The following is a 17,139-nucleotide window of genomic DNA, read 5'->3' on the forward strand; positions in this document are numbered from 1 at the left end:
CCTTCACTGTATTATAACTAAACTTATTTACGTATTTTCTAACGTATAATATAAAATTACAGAGGTAAATCTAAATATTGTGACTAAGCATTGTTTTAAATACAAACGCCTTATACTGCTCATAAATAGGCTTATTAGTTTATTTCTATTTCCTATGACCGAATACATGGAATATTTTTACTTATGTTATTTTATATACGTTAGAAAATACGTAAATAATTTATTTAAATTATATTACAAAGAGAGGGATGCAAATCTAGTCTTTCAGGTGAAGCTCCCTGTAAAGCAGATTTGAATAATTTTAAGGGAAAAATTGTTCCTGTTCCCGGAACAATTTTTCCCTTGAAATTATTCAAAGAGAGGGATTTTTGTTAAAAATGTATGTTTACCCAATGGTATTTTCCAAACACCTAACGCACTGTAATAATAATCCTCAGTGTTTTGAGAATCAGAGGCGATATGACTCTTCTACTGCAGACATTGATTGCAATTCCCTTATTCTTACATCATTCTCAATTACACAATATTGTCAAAATGTGATTGTATTCATTGCTGGCTTAGTTGTTAAATCATTAAGAAAAATATGGTGTAATAAATCTAAATACTCAATTTGTGGTACGTAGCCTACCAGCAGTAAACAAAATCTATATTATTTTTTTAACGAAAGAATAATGGGAGTATTGTCATACCATCATCTGAGATTATAGAAATATGCCGCTTAAGTGAAAGAGCGATTATACAGATGTTGACAGTTCAATGGCATATTACCAGCCATTCTTACATCATGTGAAAACAATATGCTCTAGAAGTAGAACACTTGTACAATCTTTCTACACTTATAGGGAAATATTTTAGAAAATGGATCCCAGATTCCTCCCCAGAATCATATTTTAAACTTGTTAAACTGACCATAAAAGTACATCAATATCTATTGACGTAGCTCAGTGGGCTAAGGACTGTCGGTCTGGAGTCGCGCTCAGTCATGGATTCGATACCCGCTGATTTCCTGGTTGGGTTTTTTCTTATATTCCCAACCGTAAGGTGAATGTCGGGTAATCTGTGGCGGATCCTTGGCCTCGTCTCGCCAAATTTCATCTCGCTATCATCAATACCATCGATGCTAAATAATCTAGTAGTTGATATAGCATCATTAAATAACCAAATAAAAGAAAGTACTACATAAAGATCAGATGTTAGCACACAGCTTAAGGTTACCAGTACAACACGACTTTACATAAAAATGTTGTAAGACAATATTTAACGGAGTCAATAATAATAATAATAATAATAAATCAATAGGCAAGATGTTCTGTACACTAGGCCTGAGTTCTATTACCATATATGACTAATTGACTAATTCATGCATGTGACGTTTATTTCATACTACAGCTGTGATAATAAGGTATTGCACGGTAGGCCTACTTAAATTTCAAACTAAAACATTAGATACGTGTTTCTATTTTACAGGTGTAGGTCTATAGGCCTATTATGTGATATGGAAGCGAATAAATAATAATAATTGTTCATTTCTCGTCCACATCAAAGTAATGTCTTACAGAGGCAGTGTTTTGTTAATAATAGTTAATTTTCTTTTCATCTGAATTATTACTACAATATGCATTTGTATTTCTGTTGTCAAATAACTATACAACATCTTTAGTTACGGTATCAAATTGTTTACAGTTTTCTTTCGTTTCATGTCAAAGTAACGGTAACTAAGCTTGATTATGTCTTTAACGCGGTCGCTTTAAATGTTAATTTTCATTTATCCACTCAGATTGATTTATACGAGACACCAAACATATATATTAAACATTCAGCATTGTATAGTGCAGCCGTCTGCTAGCTGGTGCTTCTCCCAAAGCATGGCGGCGGACGCAAGCTTCAATTTGTCCCTACTCTAAACTTCTGCGCAGCCTTGGCTGTAGGGGCTCGGTTTCTGTTTAGAATTGTGGGGTATTTGAGTGCACATTATCATCAGTGTTAGGCCTATAGATTTGAGTGCGTGTTATTATCAGTGTTAGAGATCTGAGAAGTTAACATAATGAATACTGTTCTAGAATTAAAAAACCTTAATTTTTCCCCAGCTAACGCTGGAAGAAAAATTGACCATTAAAGAAAAAGGAAGACCAGTTCCAAATCTGAATTTAGTGCAAACGACTATGTGTAAGGGAAAGGCTAGGAACCGTTAATTTCATAAGGATGTGTATAGCGAGTATGGGTGGGCTTGTGGCTGTCAACTAACCAATAGGATATATTGTTTTCCGTGCTTAATGACGAAATCAGGCTTTTGTGATCTAGGCCACTTAAAACAAAAAATGGACAAACACGAGCAATCAAAAATGCATATGAATGCTGAATTAGAATTTTAGGTATTAGGGAAATATGAAATCAGACAACAACTTGATTGTGCATTCAGGAGAAACATAGAACAACAAAACATTGAGGTATCAAAGAACCGACACGTTCTATCACAAATCTTTGAATGCATAAAGTTTTGTGGGATATTCGACTTGGCCCTGAGAGGACATAATGAGACAGAAGATTCCGTGAACCCTGGTATTTTCAGAGGACTAATAGATTTCACATCTGAATTGGATACACTATTAAAGGATCATATATAAAGGGCAACAGTGTTTAAAGGAACATCTAAAGAAATCCAGAAGGACCTCTTACAATGTATGCTTGACTTATGCCGAGATGAAATTAAAACAGAAATACAACAAGCCGATTTCCTCTCCGTAATATCCGATGAGACTTCAGATGTTTCGTCCCAATACCAAATGGTCATAATGTTTCGCTACCTGCTCTCCAACGGAAAGCCTGTTGAAAGATTCTGGACATTAAAAAACCCTTGCGGTCATTATGCACAGGCTTTGGCTACTTGTGTGAAAGATGCTTTAGAAGAAGTGGTTTCAGACAAGACGAAAGTTATATCACAGAGCTATGATGGAGCTAATATGATGAGTGGAGCACATTCGGGTGTACAGGAGATCGTGAAACTAATTTATCCATATGCTCATTACGTACATTGTTATGGTCACAAACTAAATCTGATAATGGCTCAAGCGACCAGCCAAAATACACAAGTTCGTATATTTTTTGCAGATCTCACTGAAATTCCTTAGTTTTTTGCCAACTCACCTCAAAGAGTTAACGTTTCAGATGAAGTTGTGGGCAGAAGAATTCCTTCAGCTTCAAACATCAGATGGAACTTCAAATCTAGAACTGTAGAAACAGTGTACGAACACAGAGAATCATTGATGGAATGTCTTGAGATAATTGAAAATTCAAGTAAACAAGTAAACACCATCACACAAGGAAGAGGTCTGCGTTTTAAAATGGAGCAGCCTGTGTTCTTATTCTGGCTTGAATTTTTTCACCACATAATGCCACATGTGGATATTTTATATCAACAGCTCCAAAAGAGAATAATAGATACTGTTACAGTGAACAGTGCAATCTCTTAATTTAAATCTGCAGTGGAATCTGTTAGGAATACAGTGGTCGACATTTCAGAAGAACCGTCTTCAACGAAACGAAACGTCAAGAGACTCTAGCTTCAAGAAGAGTTGCAGCTAAAGAAGTGTGTGATGTTATTTCTGTGCAAGCTAAAGAACGTTTCTCCTTCACAGGCCAACTTATGGCATCAAATCTCTTTTCTTCGGAAAATTTCGTATCATTTAATAGAAATTTCCCAGAGGAAAGCCTCTTCCAAGCATGTCAAGCCTATCCATTTGTTGATAGTTCCAAACTGAGAACAGAATTAGAAATCATGTACATGCGTGAGGACTTCCGGAATGTAGCCTGTGCTATTGATTTGCTAGAATTCATTATTCAGAATAATTTGCAGAAAATATTCAGTGAAGCTCTGAAAGTTCTCAAAGTATTGACTACCACACCCATGACCACTAGTGAAGCGGAGAGATGTTTTTCGACACTAAAGAGGATTAAAACCTTTCTCCGCAGCACAATGTCACAAGAGAGACTAACTGCATTAGCGATGTTGTCGATTAAAAACAACTTGTTTGATCAATCCCAAACTTCAACGAAAAAGTAATTGATAAATTTTCACAACAGAAGGACAGAAGAATGAACTTTATTCACAGGAAATTGATTCAAATGTGATGTGATTGAAATGTTATTCAGCGTTTTGTAATTGTGTTTTTAATTGTAGTTTTACGTCAATTAATAGACTTAAGTTGTACATTTCATAAACTATTTTTAAATGGACTGAAAGTATCACTAACGAACTTGGAAGGAAATAATTGCGGCGAAGAACCTCCATCTGTATGCTGAGGTACATGTATGCATGTATTTATGTCAAGGTTAGACAATCTTGTATAAGAGTGCACACCCATAAATTTTCACCACCAGCCGCCACTGACTAATATATATTTCAAAATTATAGAATATAAATATAATATAGGTTGATTAATTCATACACATAGGCTATAAATTTATTTAATCAAATTGAAGATATTAATACGTTTCTAATTTTCTTGTTATATGTTAGTGGGTTACATGTTAGAAATTCTGGGTGTAATTTAGTTAAAGCATTGTACAACCGAGGGCCAAAATTTATGCTATGCTTTAGACAGCAGATGTGAGACATTTAGGTCCTACTAATGTTGAATTAATATTTCGTCTTTTGTCATAATTGTGTGTCTGTAATACAAACTTATTACGATTTTTATGATAAAATTTTAACAGCGTATACTTATAAATTTGTTCAATATTAAATACATTAAATTCAGAATAAATTAATTTAGTTGGATAATCGAAACGTTTCTTCAAACAAATTTTAATTATTCGAATCTCAGCATTATGACCACCAGGTGACAATAATTACACGAATGTGTGTGTAGTCAACTGTACACAAAACCCCAAGGAGAATTCCGTATCATATAAAATTCTCTAATTCAGGTCCATGTATAAATTATATGTAATTTCGTCCTAAAGAAGCAATTGCTGCTGAAACATCTTATTATTGACTCACTGCGTATTTTGAAGTACTATTGACATCGCCTATAGTTGAAGAGCCAGTAACATAGAATCTAGAATTAATAGTAGCTGGTGAATTGGAACAAGTGGCCTATTTCTGTTTGTAGGATATTCAAATCTGACTTCAATTTCTTGCCACGTTGAGATCGCACAATTCCTCAATATTAAATGGATAATAGCTCAGCATCGAAATAAGCGTCAGTATGATAATCAGTTGACTTATAAAGATTATCTTCCCTATATTAATATTCCAAAATATCTTTTAAATTATATATTACCAGTCTTATGGCCGGTTTCATAAAGCTTCATTAATGTTTTAATGATTCATTAATTTATTTACTGGTTCATTAAATCATTTTTATATCTCACCAAGCATCTTTAGCCTAACAAACCAGTAAAACTATCATTAAATTTAGTGATAGAAATTTCCGTCTTTAAATTTTTAATTATTCATTAGTTGCAATATAAAATGGCAGAACGTTTCGACGCAGAATTGTTATATCTGGAACTGCTCGAAAATTAAGAGTCAAATGGAGATAATGTTAACCATTTAAAAACCGATCATTTTGAAAATTTGAATGACACAAAAATTCACAAAAGATACCGCGTCACGAAGATCGTGGTACCGGTACCCAAAATTTTAGAAGAAACTGATCATAGGTTAGAATATCATAAAAACGGCTGAGACAAAGCTGAAACTAGTCAACTAGGTAACATACAACTGAGTTTTACTTTAAGACATGAAAGTGATTATTATAACTACATACCGGTACCTAAGAAATATTAGTAAATTAATTCATAATGTGCATTCAAACATAACAAAACTTAATTGGTATATTAACTTTCATTTATCAGAATTATATTATAGCTAGAGATAAGATATGTTTGCTCTGGCTTTAAAACAGAAGCGAAAGAGCTGGATTCTTGGAATTTATAATCGTTTTCTTTCCGATGGAAATTTAATTTTCCAGCAGGATAATCACCCTGCGCACACCGCCATAAACGTTCAAAGACGGTTCACGGAAAAGCATGAAAAAGAGGAGGATTGACAAATATCGAGATATCCCACCTCAAAATCCAGATCAGTTCTGGGATCAAGTTCTGGCTACCTGGAAAGATTTCGCTAAGGACCAGAACTATTTCCGCGATCTGGTGGACTCAGTGCCCCGAAAATGCCAGGCAGTGATAGACGCCGGTGGCATGTGGATGAAGTATTAGATCCACCTGTGTATTTATTTTATTTTTCTTTAATTTGTTTGTTTATCTTTGTTTTATTTCGGGAAGAAAATTGATCTCCCAAGAGTTTTTTTAAATTCTAGTGGAGCCAGAGTTGCGAAATAATTCGTTCCACTACACAAAATTATAAAAATGAAGAAAGGTATAAAAATTAGTTACGTTAATAAAAAAAAAAAGCTACCGCCCGAGAATCGAACACGGGCCCCTGACATTGCAAGCCAACTCGCTACTGACTACTCCATCGAAGAGCCATGACGTAACCAGCGCGACGAGGCACATATAGCTGATCGGCTTGAAGTCTACGGAGACAGCGCACATATAAACGTACTCGTGTAAATATTTTAATGTTCAGTACTAGCTAATGTTTCATTTGGACTGATTTACTGAAGCTTGGTGAAACCGGCCCTTACTCTAAACATTCCTCAAAGAGAAACATAACATGTTATTTTCACAACTTTTGTCTGAATAGCTGTGGTGTTATCCGCCATGTTTAACTGTTTGTTAAATGAGTTAACGGCCTGAAATCCTACATTTAAAGTTAACAAACGGTTAAGAATCTGTTAAGCCAAACTGGTGTTGAACAAATGGAAAAACTGTATTTAACAAACTGTTGAAGGTTTAACAGTCGTTAAGTGTTCTAACAATACTTGGACAAACCGGCCATGAATCTCCTAATGTTAACTTGTTGCTCTACTCGCTTGCTACTGATAGTCTTTCTCTTAATTCTCCAATTACCAAATAATGGTCAGAATTACAGTCTGCCTCCCTGAAGGTTCGAATGTCTACTATACTAGTATGTCTTCGTTTATCTATCAAATGTGATCTAATGTACAGAATTATTTATTTTGTCCTGTGATAATTCAGATATTTTGTTTTCTAATCTTAGAGTCTGTTAATAGTTTGTATTAGTTTCATTCTACTTTGTTCTATTCATTTATATATTTACCAGTTATTTTATATTTATTAGTTATTTTAAATCCAGCTTGAATTTTGATAAACCCCATCTTTATCATCTTAACAAAGTAGAAAGTGTCCCAATACGTATGAAATGAGGGATCCCGAACTTTCTTGGTTTATTTTACGATGTTTTATCGACTGTGATGGTTATCTAACATCTGAGTGAAATGAAGGTGATAAAGCCAGTGAAATGAGTACAGGGTCCAGTGCCGAAAATTACCCAGCATTTGCTCTTAAAGGATTGAGGGAAAACGCTGGAAAGAACCTAACCCGGTGGCTTGTCTCAATCAGGATTTGATTCTGGGCCCTCTCGTTTCATGCTCAGACATGTTAACTTACTTCATGGCTACTAGAGTAGAAAGATATGTGTAAGTATTGGTTTTATAAGTTTCTCAAAATTTCGTTGTGTTGTTTGGTTACAGGCTATTGGGATGTGAACTTCCCAAATACAGAGAAGTCTGTATTAGGAAGTAAATAATAATGAACCTGGAAGTTGTGTAGCTGTTTGGAGAAGCAGAATATTACTTATCAATGGACGATTCATGAAAGCAATGTTGATTGTGAAGCTTCAAAAGAATATTTTTATATATATTAATATTTCCATAATATGTGATATAAATGTCGAAGCTTCCCACTTACCTAACATTTAGGTTTAAGGACACTTTTTCTTGATTTGTTTGAGAATTATTATTTTACTTAGATTGTTATTAAGGGCTGAAGGTAATGTGAAGAAGTAGATAATGACATTGTATGCCAAGATTGTTACAGTGGGGGAAAAAAAAAATGTATTGTACTATAATTGAACCTTTGTACAATCTTGGAGTACAAAGCTTTTGTAACAGAAATAACGAAAGTCTATTGTGTTATGTTGAACTATTTTTAAATTTAATCCAAGGAAAAAAAGAAAACAATAATAATGATTCACTGTCGAAACAGTGAAAGTTGTTACTTTGTATAAGTCTGTTCCCACTTAAAAGTGGTTTAAATGAATTTTCTTCATCAATATTAATTACATATTTTATGGCGTTATCCAGGAGACTAAGAATAATTGATTGTGTCACATAAAGACTGTTTTACAGGACCATGAAATGAAATGAAATATCTGCACTTATAAATTCTGACATATAGTTCGCAAACTCACAGCTTACATGTCTCTTCTGTCTTATTGATAGCAGTTGTGTCATCCCTTTCAGAAGAATTCTGATGAAATAGCAAAAATACAATGATTCATTAATTCATAACACCACTGGAGTTCAGTTGATTTGCATCATTTTCCCTCTGGCTTTCCAATGTAATAATGCAGGTAGGTTAATGAATAACATCCACAAGGTGTATTTGAAAACCGTCTGTAACTTATCATCAATTGGCTTTTAAGAAACCCAGAGGTTCATTGCCACCTCCCTCAAATCCATTTTAATATTATCCTTCCATCTTCGCATTGGCCTTCCCAAAGGTCTTTTTCCCTTAGGTCTTCCAACTGACACTTTGTGTTCCTAGATTCACCCATATGTGCTACATGCCCTGCCCATCTCAAACATCTGGATTCAATGTTCCTAATTATGTTAGGTGAAGAATACAATGCATGCAGTTCTGTGTTGTGTAACTTTTCCCTTTCTCCTGTAACTTCATCCCTCTTAGCTCCAAATATTTTCTTAAGAACCTTATTCTCGAATACTCTTAATGCTGTTCTTCTCCTATAACTTATCATACATAGATTATCATACATAAATTTATTTAATTATAAAAGATATTATATCACATAATAGGAAATGACAGTTGAACAGTTGTAATTTCCTATTATGTGATATATCTTTTATAATTAAATAAATTTATGTATGATAAGTTATGGACGATTTTTAAATAAAGCTTATGGATGTTAGATTATAAGACCCATGCATTTTTAAAAGCATTGCATTTTATTGCATATTGTGTACTTGGATGTAGGTGGGCAATTTCTTTCACATACTTAGATGTTCAGGAAGGGCCCTTGCAATTTGTCTTGGCATACTAAGTCAACTTTATGATGTTCTTGTATTCTTCATCTTTCAGCAGATCCTTCACTTCAAGTCTTTGTTGAGCTATAAAATTCATAATTCATAACACTTGTGGAACTAACTTTCTTGATTGCACATAAAACTAAAGCAGTTTTAGAACAAGAAGGCGGAGCTAGTTCAAGCTAATCTGTATCAACTAGTGTTGTCTAGTTAAGTCGTTGCAAAGTCTGTGATATATCTCGTATTACTTTCTTTCTTGTATTTATAGTCAGGGTTGAATTTTAACCTGCATTATTCAATAGAGCTAAAATATCAGAAGTTGAGTGTATAAAAATGGAATTCTTTTATCACCTGACTTTCCTGTCATTGCTTTAAGACTGAGCAGTGATATTGTCCAGCCTCCAATACATAACATAAGCCCTGAAGTCCGTCTCTGTAAGAAGAGATAAATTTAGTTTCTTTTCAAATTTAGACGTGGACCGTTTTGTGTTGTGTTCTGTATGTTGAACAATAATACTTACCGTAACAATGTCTCTTGAAGGATTCATGTGCCTATGGTGTTTCGTCTATTTGATCCATCAACAAGTATAATGAATTTATCATTAAACTGAATTAGTACCATACTAGGATTATTTATTATTCCAATAAGATTGTGATTAATTCCATCACAACATATAATCCAGAAGGAAAGTTCTATGCTCACAGGCAAAGGTTATAGTATTATTTTCACTTTTCAATGTATTATTATACAGAGTGTAAGAAGAAATATCGCAAAAACTTATGAAGTATTTGGTTGATATTGTAAACATTGACACTCTTGCCCCTTTTCTATAAATTATAATGAGTGTTAACTACACATTTCTTTAAGAACACTACAAAATTCTATAGGATAAAACACTTTAATTGCATTTCACTAATAAATATTGGCATGCTAGAAACGAGAAGGTTGTATAATTCCAAAATTTAATTGTATTTTAAAAATTTTCAGTTAGTGATACTGTTTTGTTGTGCCGTGGTGTTTTCATTTGCTGTATTGCCTGCTCAGCTAGTGTGTTTCCTGCTAACGGACACCGTGCCATACAGTGACAGTTGCAAGTTAGTTAATAGTTTATCATCTGCACTTGTGCATGAAGGTTGAATTAGTAGTGTTATGTTGCGTGTGTTTGTGTTCGGCATTGTTTCAACGCGATTTTCATTATGTGAATATGTGTATATGCTTACTATGTACATAAAATCTTGTGCAAGACCATGACAGAATTTCCGTAACAAATTTCTAAATAGACCCATGCCTAATGCCACTACAATAAGAAGGTTAGCCAAAACATTCAAAGAGACAGGTTCAGTAAATGATCGTAAAATACAAAGGAGGAGACATTTTCTTACAGGAGAAAAATTAGACGAGATAGGATGGAGACTAAGCACACCCTGCAAAAATCTCTTTAAATGTTTGGCGCAGGAAACAGAAGTAAGTTTGAGTCCGCTTGTCAAGCAACAAACTTGCTTAAATTAAAGCCATACAGAATTTCGATATTTCAGAAATTAAATGAAAGAGATTCCAATAAGACGTTGCATTTTTGTAGTTGGGTTTTAGAGAAAGTAAATTCTGAGGAAATTGATCCAACATTAATTTCTTTTTCTGATGAGACCTATTTTCATTTAATTGAACACATATCCTCACAAAATAATCGATATTACATCAGAAGAAACCCAGTCTTGTACTCAAAACACTTTGTACGGTGAAAAGATAGGTGTGTCGTGTGCAATGAACGGTGACAGAAATATTGGGCCTATTTTCACTCAGATCACAATTACAAGCGAGCATTACATGAATGAGATCCTTGACCCATTTTTAGATGAACTGACTTATGGAGAACATTCCTCAGTATATTTCCAAGATGCCCCACCACTGTTCATACTGTCGAATCCATGAGAGAATTGCGTCGAATTTTCAGAAGGAGATTAAATGAGAAAAAATTTGTGGGGCCCCACGAAGTCCAGATTTAACACCATGCAATTTCTATCTATGGGGGCCACTTAAAAATAAGATTTGTGCGAAAAACCTGCATACAATAAATGAGCTTAAAGACTATATAATGGCTGGAATCGAGTCAATCAGTGAAGCAGAATTTCTTAAAGTAATTAATTTCATAAGAAGGTGTCAGCAATGTGTAGCAGTTGGTGGGGGACATTTTCAACACCTACTTTGAGTTAGGTAAGTACAAATTACTATACTAAATGTTTCAGTACCTGCAGACCAGGTGGCTGCTTGGCTGCAGATAAGCTTCTGGTGATGGGGAAACTGAAAACTGCGTGGCTACACAAAACAGTGTCACTGTATCTTTAACACTCTGTACACATTTTTCTAACATAGAATACAGTCTAACTTATGTATCTCGAATTTTCGTTATCTCGAGTAATCTTAATTTCCTGGCAACATCGTATATAATTTGTATGTAAAATTGATTCCGCAACTCGAATTTTTCGATATCTCGAAGAGTATTTTATTCCCCAGCTGTAAAACATTTATTCCTAACTGGAAGTTATGGTGAAATTGTTCGATACTGTATAATAAAACGAAAGGGATGAGCCCTACTGCTTTCCTTTCAATACAAACGTCCTCCAGAAGTTAACAGTATCATTGCTCCTATATTGTAAGCTGGGAATAGAACTTAATGCCTCCCCTTTTCAGGAATACTACTTATCCATTCCGTACGGGACACTTTAGACAGCAACTTTGAAACTATAATTGTCTATAAAATTTATATCTTTGGTAGAATATACTCAGTGATAAATGAATAATGTTGTTAAAATATGAAGGACACCCTCCCTGTAAACAGAATAGTTTATTAAACTTTATTTTGTGAGAAATACCTAATTAAAATGGGGTTCCATACGGGACATTTTTTGGACACCTCAAGAGTCAGCAAGCACTTTGATGGCAAAAGTCTGTGATGTCTGACTCCCTGAGGACCTGAAATTTTTTCCATAAACTTGTAGGCACTGAAATATTTTAGAAACATAGTTACTAGTTAAAAAAACATGTCACTGATACGAAATAACCAAAAATACTTGGTTCCGTATGGGACAGACATGTAGTTCTGTACAGGACACTTGTGAATTAGGAGTCTTCTTTGAAAGGTTTTTTGTTTTTTGGAGGTAATAATGTAATCTCACTATAACAAATATTTATTTTTATCAATTTTACATGCATTTTATGGAACAAGAATATGTAATTAGAGCAAAATTTGTCAAAAAATAGTCAAATTGTTCTGTTAAACTTAACCATAAAAAATTGTGTTAATGATATGTATTATACCGTACATTAAACTGCAAGTTTATTCCAATTTAAGAAGAACCTTCACTTAAATTTATAATACAATCTCTCAGTTCCTTTTCTAACAATATCAGGATCATTTAGGATTCTTCTAATCTGAGACACTTTGATAATGCTTTCAAATGAAGAGGACTCCTCATCTAACTTTAAAAGTTTGTCATTTTTGGCTGTCTGTTTAAAAAAAAGTAGGGTGAACTGCATAGTGGTTGGCACCGTTAAGACATCTTCCATCATTCTTTCACTACTATACTGATCTGTATGTCTTTATAGGCAAATGTCATTATAGAAATGGAAAAAGGAAAGTCTAACGGATGCAGTGATACATATTTGAAAGTTAATTGAATTCATATTCAATTAATAAAAATGTATTGTTTTGAAAACTCTGAAAATCGCAGTCAATGGCACTTGAATATATAGCTATTGGCATCAAATTCTACAGTCATTGGCACCCAAAAAGAGCGTCATATTCGGAACTATCCATTTGATACTATTAAAAGAAAAACATTTTTAACACACAGCATGATGCAAATATAAAGACCATTTAACATATCTATTAACTTATTTCATTAAGTTTTTCATTCTGTGTCTTCAGAGCCCTCATCCATCCAATTAGGAGAACTATGAGCATACTGGAAACACTTGTGGCAAACATAGGAATCATCGTCTTCTGGTAATGACATGTGTATTTTGTGATCATCTGGTACACATTTTCTATGAAAAGTTTTTTACATAGTGAACACTCTAAGTCAGTCAGTCTAACAGTCTTGGTACACTTAAAGCACATTCCCTTTCTTCTCTTATCTTTTTCCTTTCTTCTTTAGCAAGTGCCTCTTCTTTTTTCTTACTTTCCTTCTCCTCGAAAAGTACTTTCCATGTTTTACATGTTATGACAAATGGCATTCTTTCTGTATTCCTCTTGAACTTTCTTCTTGGCGTATTTGACCATTGCAAAACTTTTCCGAGGGGAGACATTTTCTTAACTGTCTCAGGTGCACATTCTAAATTAATGGCTACACTTGTGCTAGGAACTTCTTCCACAGCAACCTTAGGAGGAACAGCCACACCCTCAGTCCGTTCTTCAGTAATCTTATCTGCAGGATGTTGTGATGCTAATTCCAGAAAAGAGTTATTTACACAGTCGACATCTATGGCTTCACATGTACTAGGAACAGCTTCCACAGTAACCCTAGGAGGAGTAACTGGAGTATCAGTTCGTTCTTCATTAATCTCTTCTGTGGGATCTTGTGGTGCCGTTCCCAGGAAAGAGTCAGTGAGTCTTTTGAGAGCAAGTTCTGCTTCATTAACTCCTTCTTTTGTTTTGATTTCTGCAATTAATTTACTTACTACAATTTCTTCAAACATACCATATGTCAATATGTTACTGCCATGGTTTCTGGACTCTGTTTGTGGCTCTGTTTTTCCCAAGGCATTTTGTGTAATCAGTATTGTTCGGATTCCATGGAAACAATCCACAAGCACAAAATCCTTGTCTTGAAGACGTCTGGTAGCATTGGGATAAAGAGCAATCAGAATTATACCTAAGTCAGTGCAGAACTCACTAAGTTGGAACATTAGATGGGTGCAGTGGCCATCAACAAGAAGAATTACTGGCATTTTTGTGTTATTTTTGCGAAGATAAAGAGCAAAAATATTTCCTATATATTCATAAAACACTTCGGCTGTCATCCAGCCAGATGTACTGTGCTCCACTTCCCAGTCGTCGGGGATTCTCTTTGTGATTTCATTGGGAATTCTTTGATAAGGACATATAATCATTGGTGGACACATCTGTCCGGAAGCAGAGATGGCGAACATTGTTGTTATAGACAGTTTTGCAGGACCTCTATCAACTTCATATACGTTTCTGTCCCCTTTGAAGGCTAAAACTTTCCCTGTTTCTGGACATAATTGGAACCCTGATTCATCGCCGTTAAATATCCTTATTGAATCTTCAAGAATGTCTAAAGAATTCCCTTCTTCCAAAATATCTTCAACCTGCTTAAACCTAGAATTAAAAAGAATAAACAAATTATTAAACAATTCATAAAATACACGGACTCTTTCAACAGTTTCCTTCTCTCAACTTCTCATATTCATTTAAGGATTGAGAGAACAGTGATGTCAATACGTAGTTGTAATATTGTTTCTCTGACATAGCTACTTCAAAAAGATAAACATAGTAAGTAGGTTACATGGAAAATTTAATAAGTCAAGTGGTAAATGATGAATGATTAATCATGTGCTAAAAGATAGACGAACCATTCTTTACCATTTTCTGACATCTGCTTCACAAACGGTGGCACTGGATGAAGTTACACTTTCACTTGTTCAGATGGAAACCTCTCGATGGCGACGAAGAAATGATCGAACCCCCCCATCCCCAGGCATATTGTCCTTAAAAGGTGTTTTTCTCTGGTTCATGGTTAGGAACTCTTTAACAGATAGTTGGACATCCAGTTTCCTCTGAGGAAATCCTTTTCTGGCGCAGGTAACAATCCACTTTACTAACAGTCTTTCTTCATCTTCACTGAGTACTGATGCAGGTCCCATTGAAGATTTTGAAAATTTGGCACTGAGTCGAAATTGTAATGTAGACCTTGGAATGTTGTATTTTTTTGCTGCGGGTTTTTTGGGCATTCTACCTCGAATTTCTCTAAAGCTGCCTCTAAATGTTGTGGATTGTAACATTTCTTACTTCCAGTCTTCTTCTTTATCCTTCCAAATTTTACGTCATTCATGCTGATGAATCTTCGAAAGGAGAGAAAATAATGCTGTAAATCAATTAGTTTGGCACTGCCAATAACTATAACAGTGGTAGTGATAGTCACATACATAATATATTGGCACCCCATGCCAATAACTGGTAAATATAATTTTAAACACATGGAAATTATTTTGAGGTTATGTAGCAACGTAAGAAACAACATGGCATTAAAATATCACAATAAAAACGTGAATCAGTTAGGTACAGGTTGCCAATAATTGAAACCGACATGTTTTCTTTACAGTCATTGGCACCCTGCCATTTGGTGATCGTTTAGGTTAGGATGTTTAAACTGCGTCTATTTGAATAGAAGAAACCTTCAGCAATGGATCTATACAAGTTTCATTACAACAGCATGAACCTAAGAAAAACAGTAATGCTTTTTAAGAGACAAAATCCTTAACACTTACCTTAAGAAAACGCCTAAAATTGTTGATACAGTATACAGCGTCTGATATCAAGCAGCCATGACACAAAACAAACCAAATCTGGTGGAAAATTTCGGTACTACTTCAAAGAGGAGATATCACTGAATGCAGCTGTTGCTCTCAGATGGCTCTATTGGTCTTAAAAACCTTATTATAGAGGAAATTAATTAAAAGATGCCAGTAACTATCAGAGTGCCAATGACTATATAGTTTACCCTACTTTAATATCTTCGTTTTGAACTTTGCCATTACATATAGCATGATATTTGTGCTTTAGTCCCATATCACTTGTCAATTCAACTTCAATGAATTTTCCAGGATTTAAACCTTCCAGATTCACAGGATGTTTTATGTTGTGCTGGCTTTGTTCTAGAGAAGACATATTTTCACATTCATCTGAAGACTTATCTGTCTCTCTAGCATCTGATTCTGAGTCATTTCCTGTAAGTGACGACTCAGAGTAAACCTCGTAATATAGGCTTCTTAGAGTGGTTAATGTGGTTGATTCTTTGAAGATGCTGTGTCTAGACATTTCTGATCTGGCTGTTGTGGCAACAAGAATGCTTTCACAGTCAAGGTAAAAAATAGTGACTTCGCTGAATTTTGGGAATCGCTGCTACTTTTTCCCATTGCTTGTTCATGAGCTCTTCATATGCTAGAACTTCTTCTTTGGGAATATAAAAAAGTATTGTCCCCTTGATTTCATCTTTAGCACATTGATGAAACTCACATGCATTACTGACTTGCCGTTTTCTTGATTTCACTGCATTCCACACCCTGCGCTTTAATGCACCACCAATTACGTCAACTGCCCCCTTGCCATGTGATGTTGCGAAGAATAACCATTCCACATCAATCTCAAAGTCTGTTTTCATTGAACACAAAAGGGAGAGGGAAAACTTGTTCTTAAACTGTGATGCGGTCCCGTCAGAGAAGATGGATAGTTTCTTTAGGCCAGGAAACTTCTTCAGCAAATCTGTAATAGGTCTATACAAAAAAACTCGAACAGATAATTTTCCATGCAAAAGATCGTCACTAACAATTGTGTATGAAATTTTGTTTCCACCAATCCAAGCACATGCTGTAAATAGTGTAACCTGTGCATGTGACCAGTGAGCACTCTGGATTTCGTCCTGGTATACAATTGAGTAATTCTCTGCAAAGTCTATTTGCAGAACTCCTGATTCAGGTGTTCTTTCTTTCTGCAACTCAAATTCTTCTGATTGTGTGTTCTTGACATAACAGTGGAACATAAACTTGGGTAGTTGCTTTTTAATTTCAGTAATTACTTCCGAAACTGGTCCACTACACACAACTTGTTTCAGATGTTTCTGAACATCGACCCACTATTTCCAATGTATTTTTTGATCAGGGTCATAACCAACAAAAACTACTGGATGTCAACATCTTTGCACTTAATAC

General features: G+C 34.7%; 2 protein-coding genes across 5 annotated transcripts in view; one reads left to right on the top strand and one right to left on the bottom strand.

Annotated features, from left to right (window-relative positions):
- LOC138698568 (uncharacterized) overlaps positions 1–17,139 on the top strand; it is a 102,494-nt gene that overhangs the window by 61,333 nt on the left and 24,022 nt on the right. For 3 of the 4 annotated variants that reach the window (XM_069824586.1, XM_069824595.1, XM_069824621.1), the window contains one exon: positions 7,620–8,226. The exons of the other annotated variant lie outside the window; for it this stretch is intronic. In XM_069824586.1, the coding sequence (XP_069680687.1) occupies positions 7,620–7,675 (56 nt within the window). In that variant the 3' untranslated portion in view covers positions 7,676–8,226. Of the gene's footprint in view, positions 1–7,619; positions 8,227–17,139 lie in introns of those variants that run through there. 4 annotated transcript variants of the gene reach the window in all.
- LOC138698596 (uncharacterized) lies at positions 12,436–15,906 on the bottom strand. Its single transcript, XM_069824631.1, has 2 exons — positions 15,700–15,906; positions 12,436–15,273 (listed from the first exon to the last, which is right to left on the bottom strand). Exon 2 carries the CDS (start codon positions 14,338–14,340, stop codon positions 13,276–13,278), a length of 1,065 nt encoding a protein of 354 aa, XP_069680732.1. The 5' UTR covers positions 14,341–15,273; positions 15,700–15,906; the 3' UTR covers positions 12,436–13,275.

Source organism: Periplaneta americana, chromosome 1 (assembly GCF_040183065.1).
Source record: "Periplaneta americana isolate PAMFEO1 chromosome 1, P.americana_PAMFEO1_priV1, whole genome shotgun sequence".
Classification (NCBI taxonomy): Eukaryota; Metazoa; Arthropoda; class Insecta; order Blattodea; family Blattidae; genus Periplaneta; species Periplaneta americana.

Coding starts and splice junctions, on each gene's coding strand:
- LOC138698596 (XM_069824631.1), bottom strand. CDS start 14,340: ATGTTCGCCATCTCTGCTTCCGGACAGATGTGTCCACCAATGATTATA.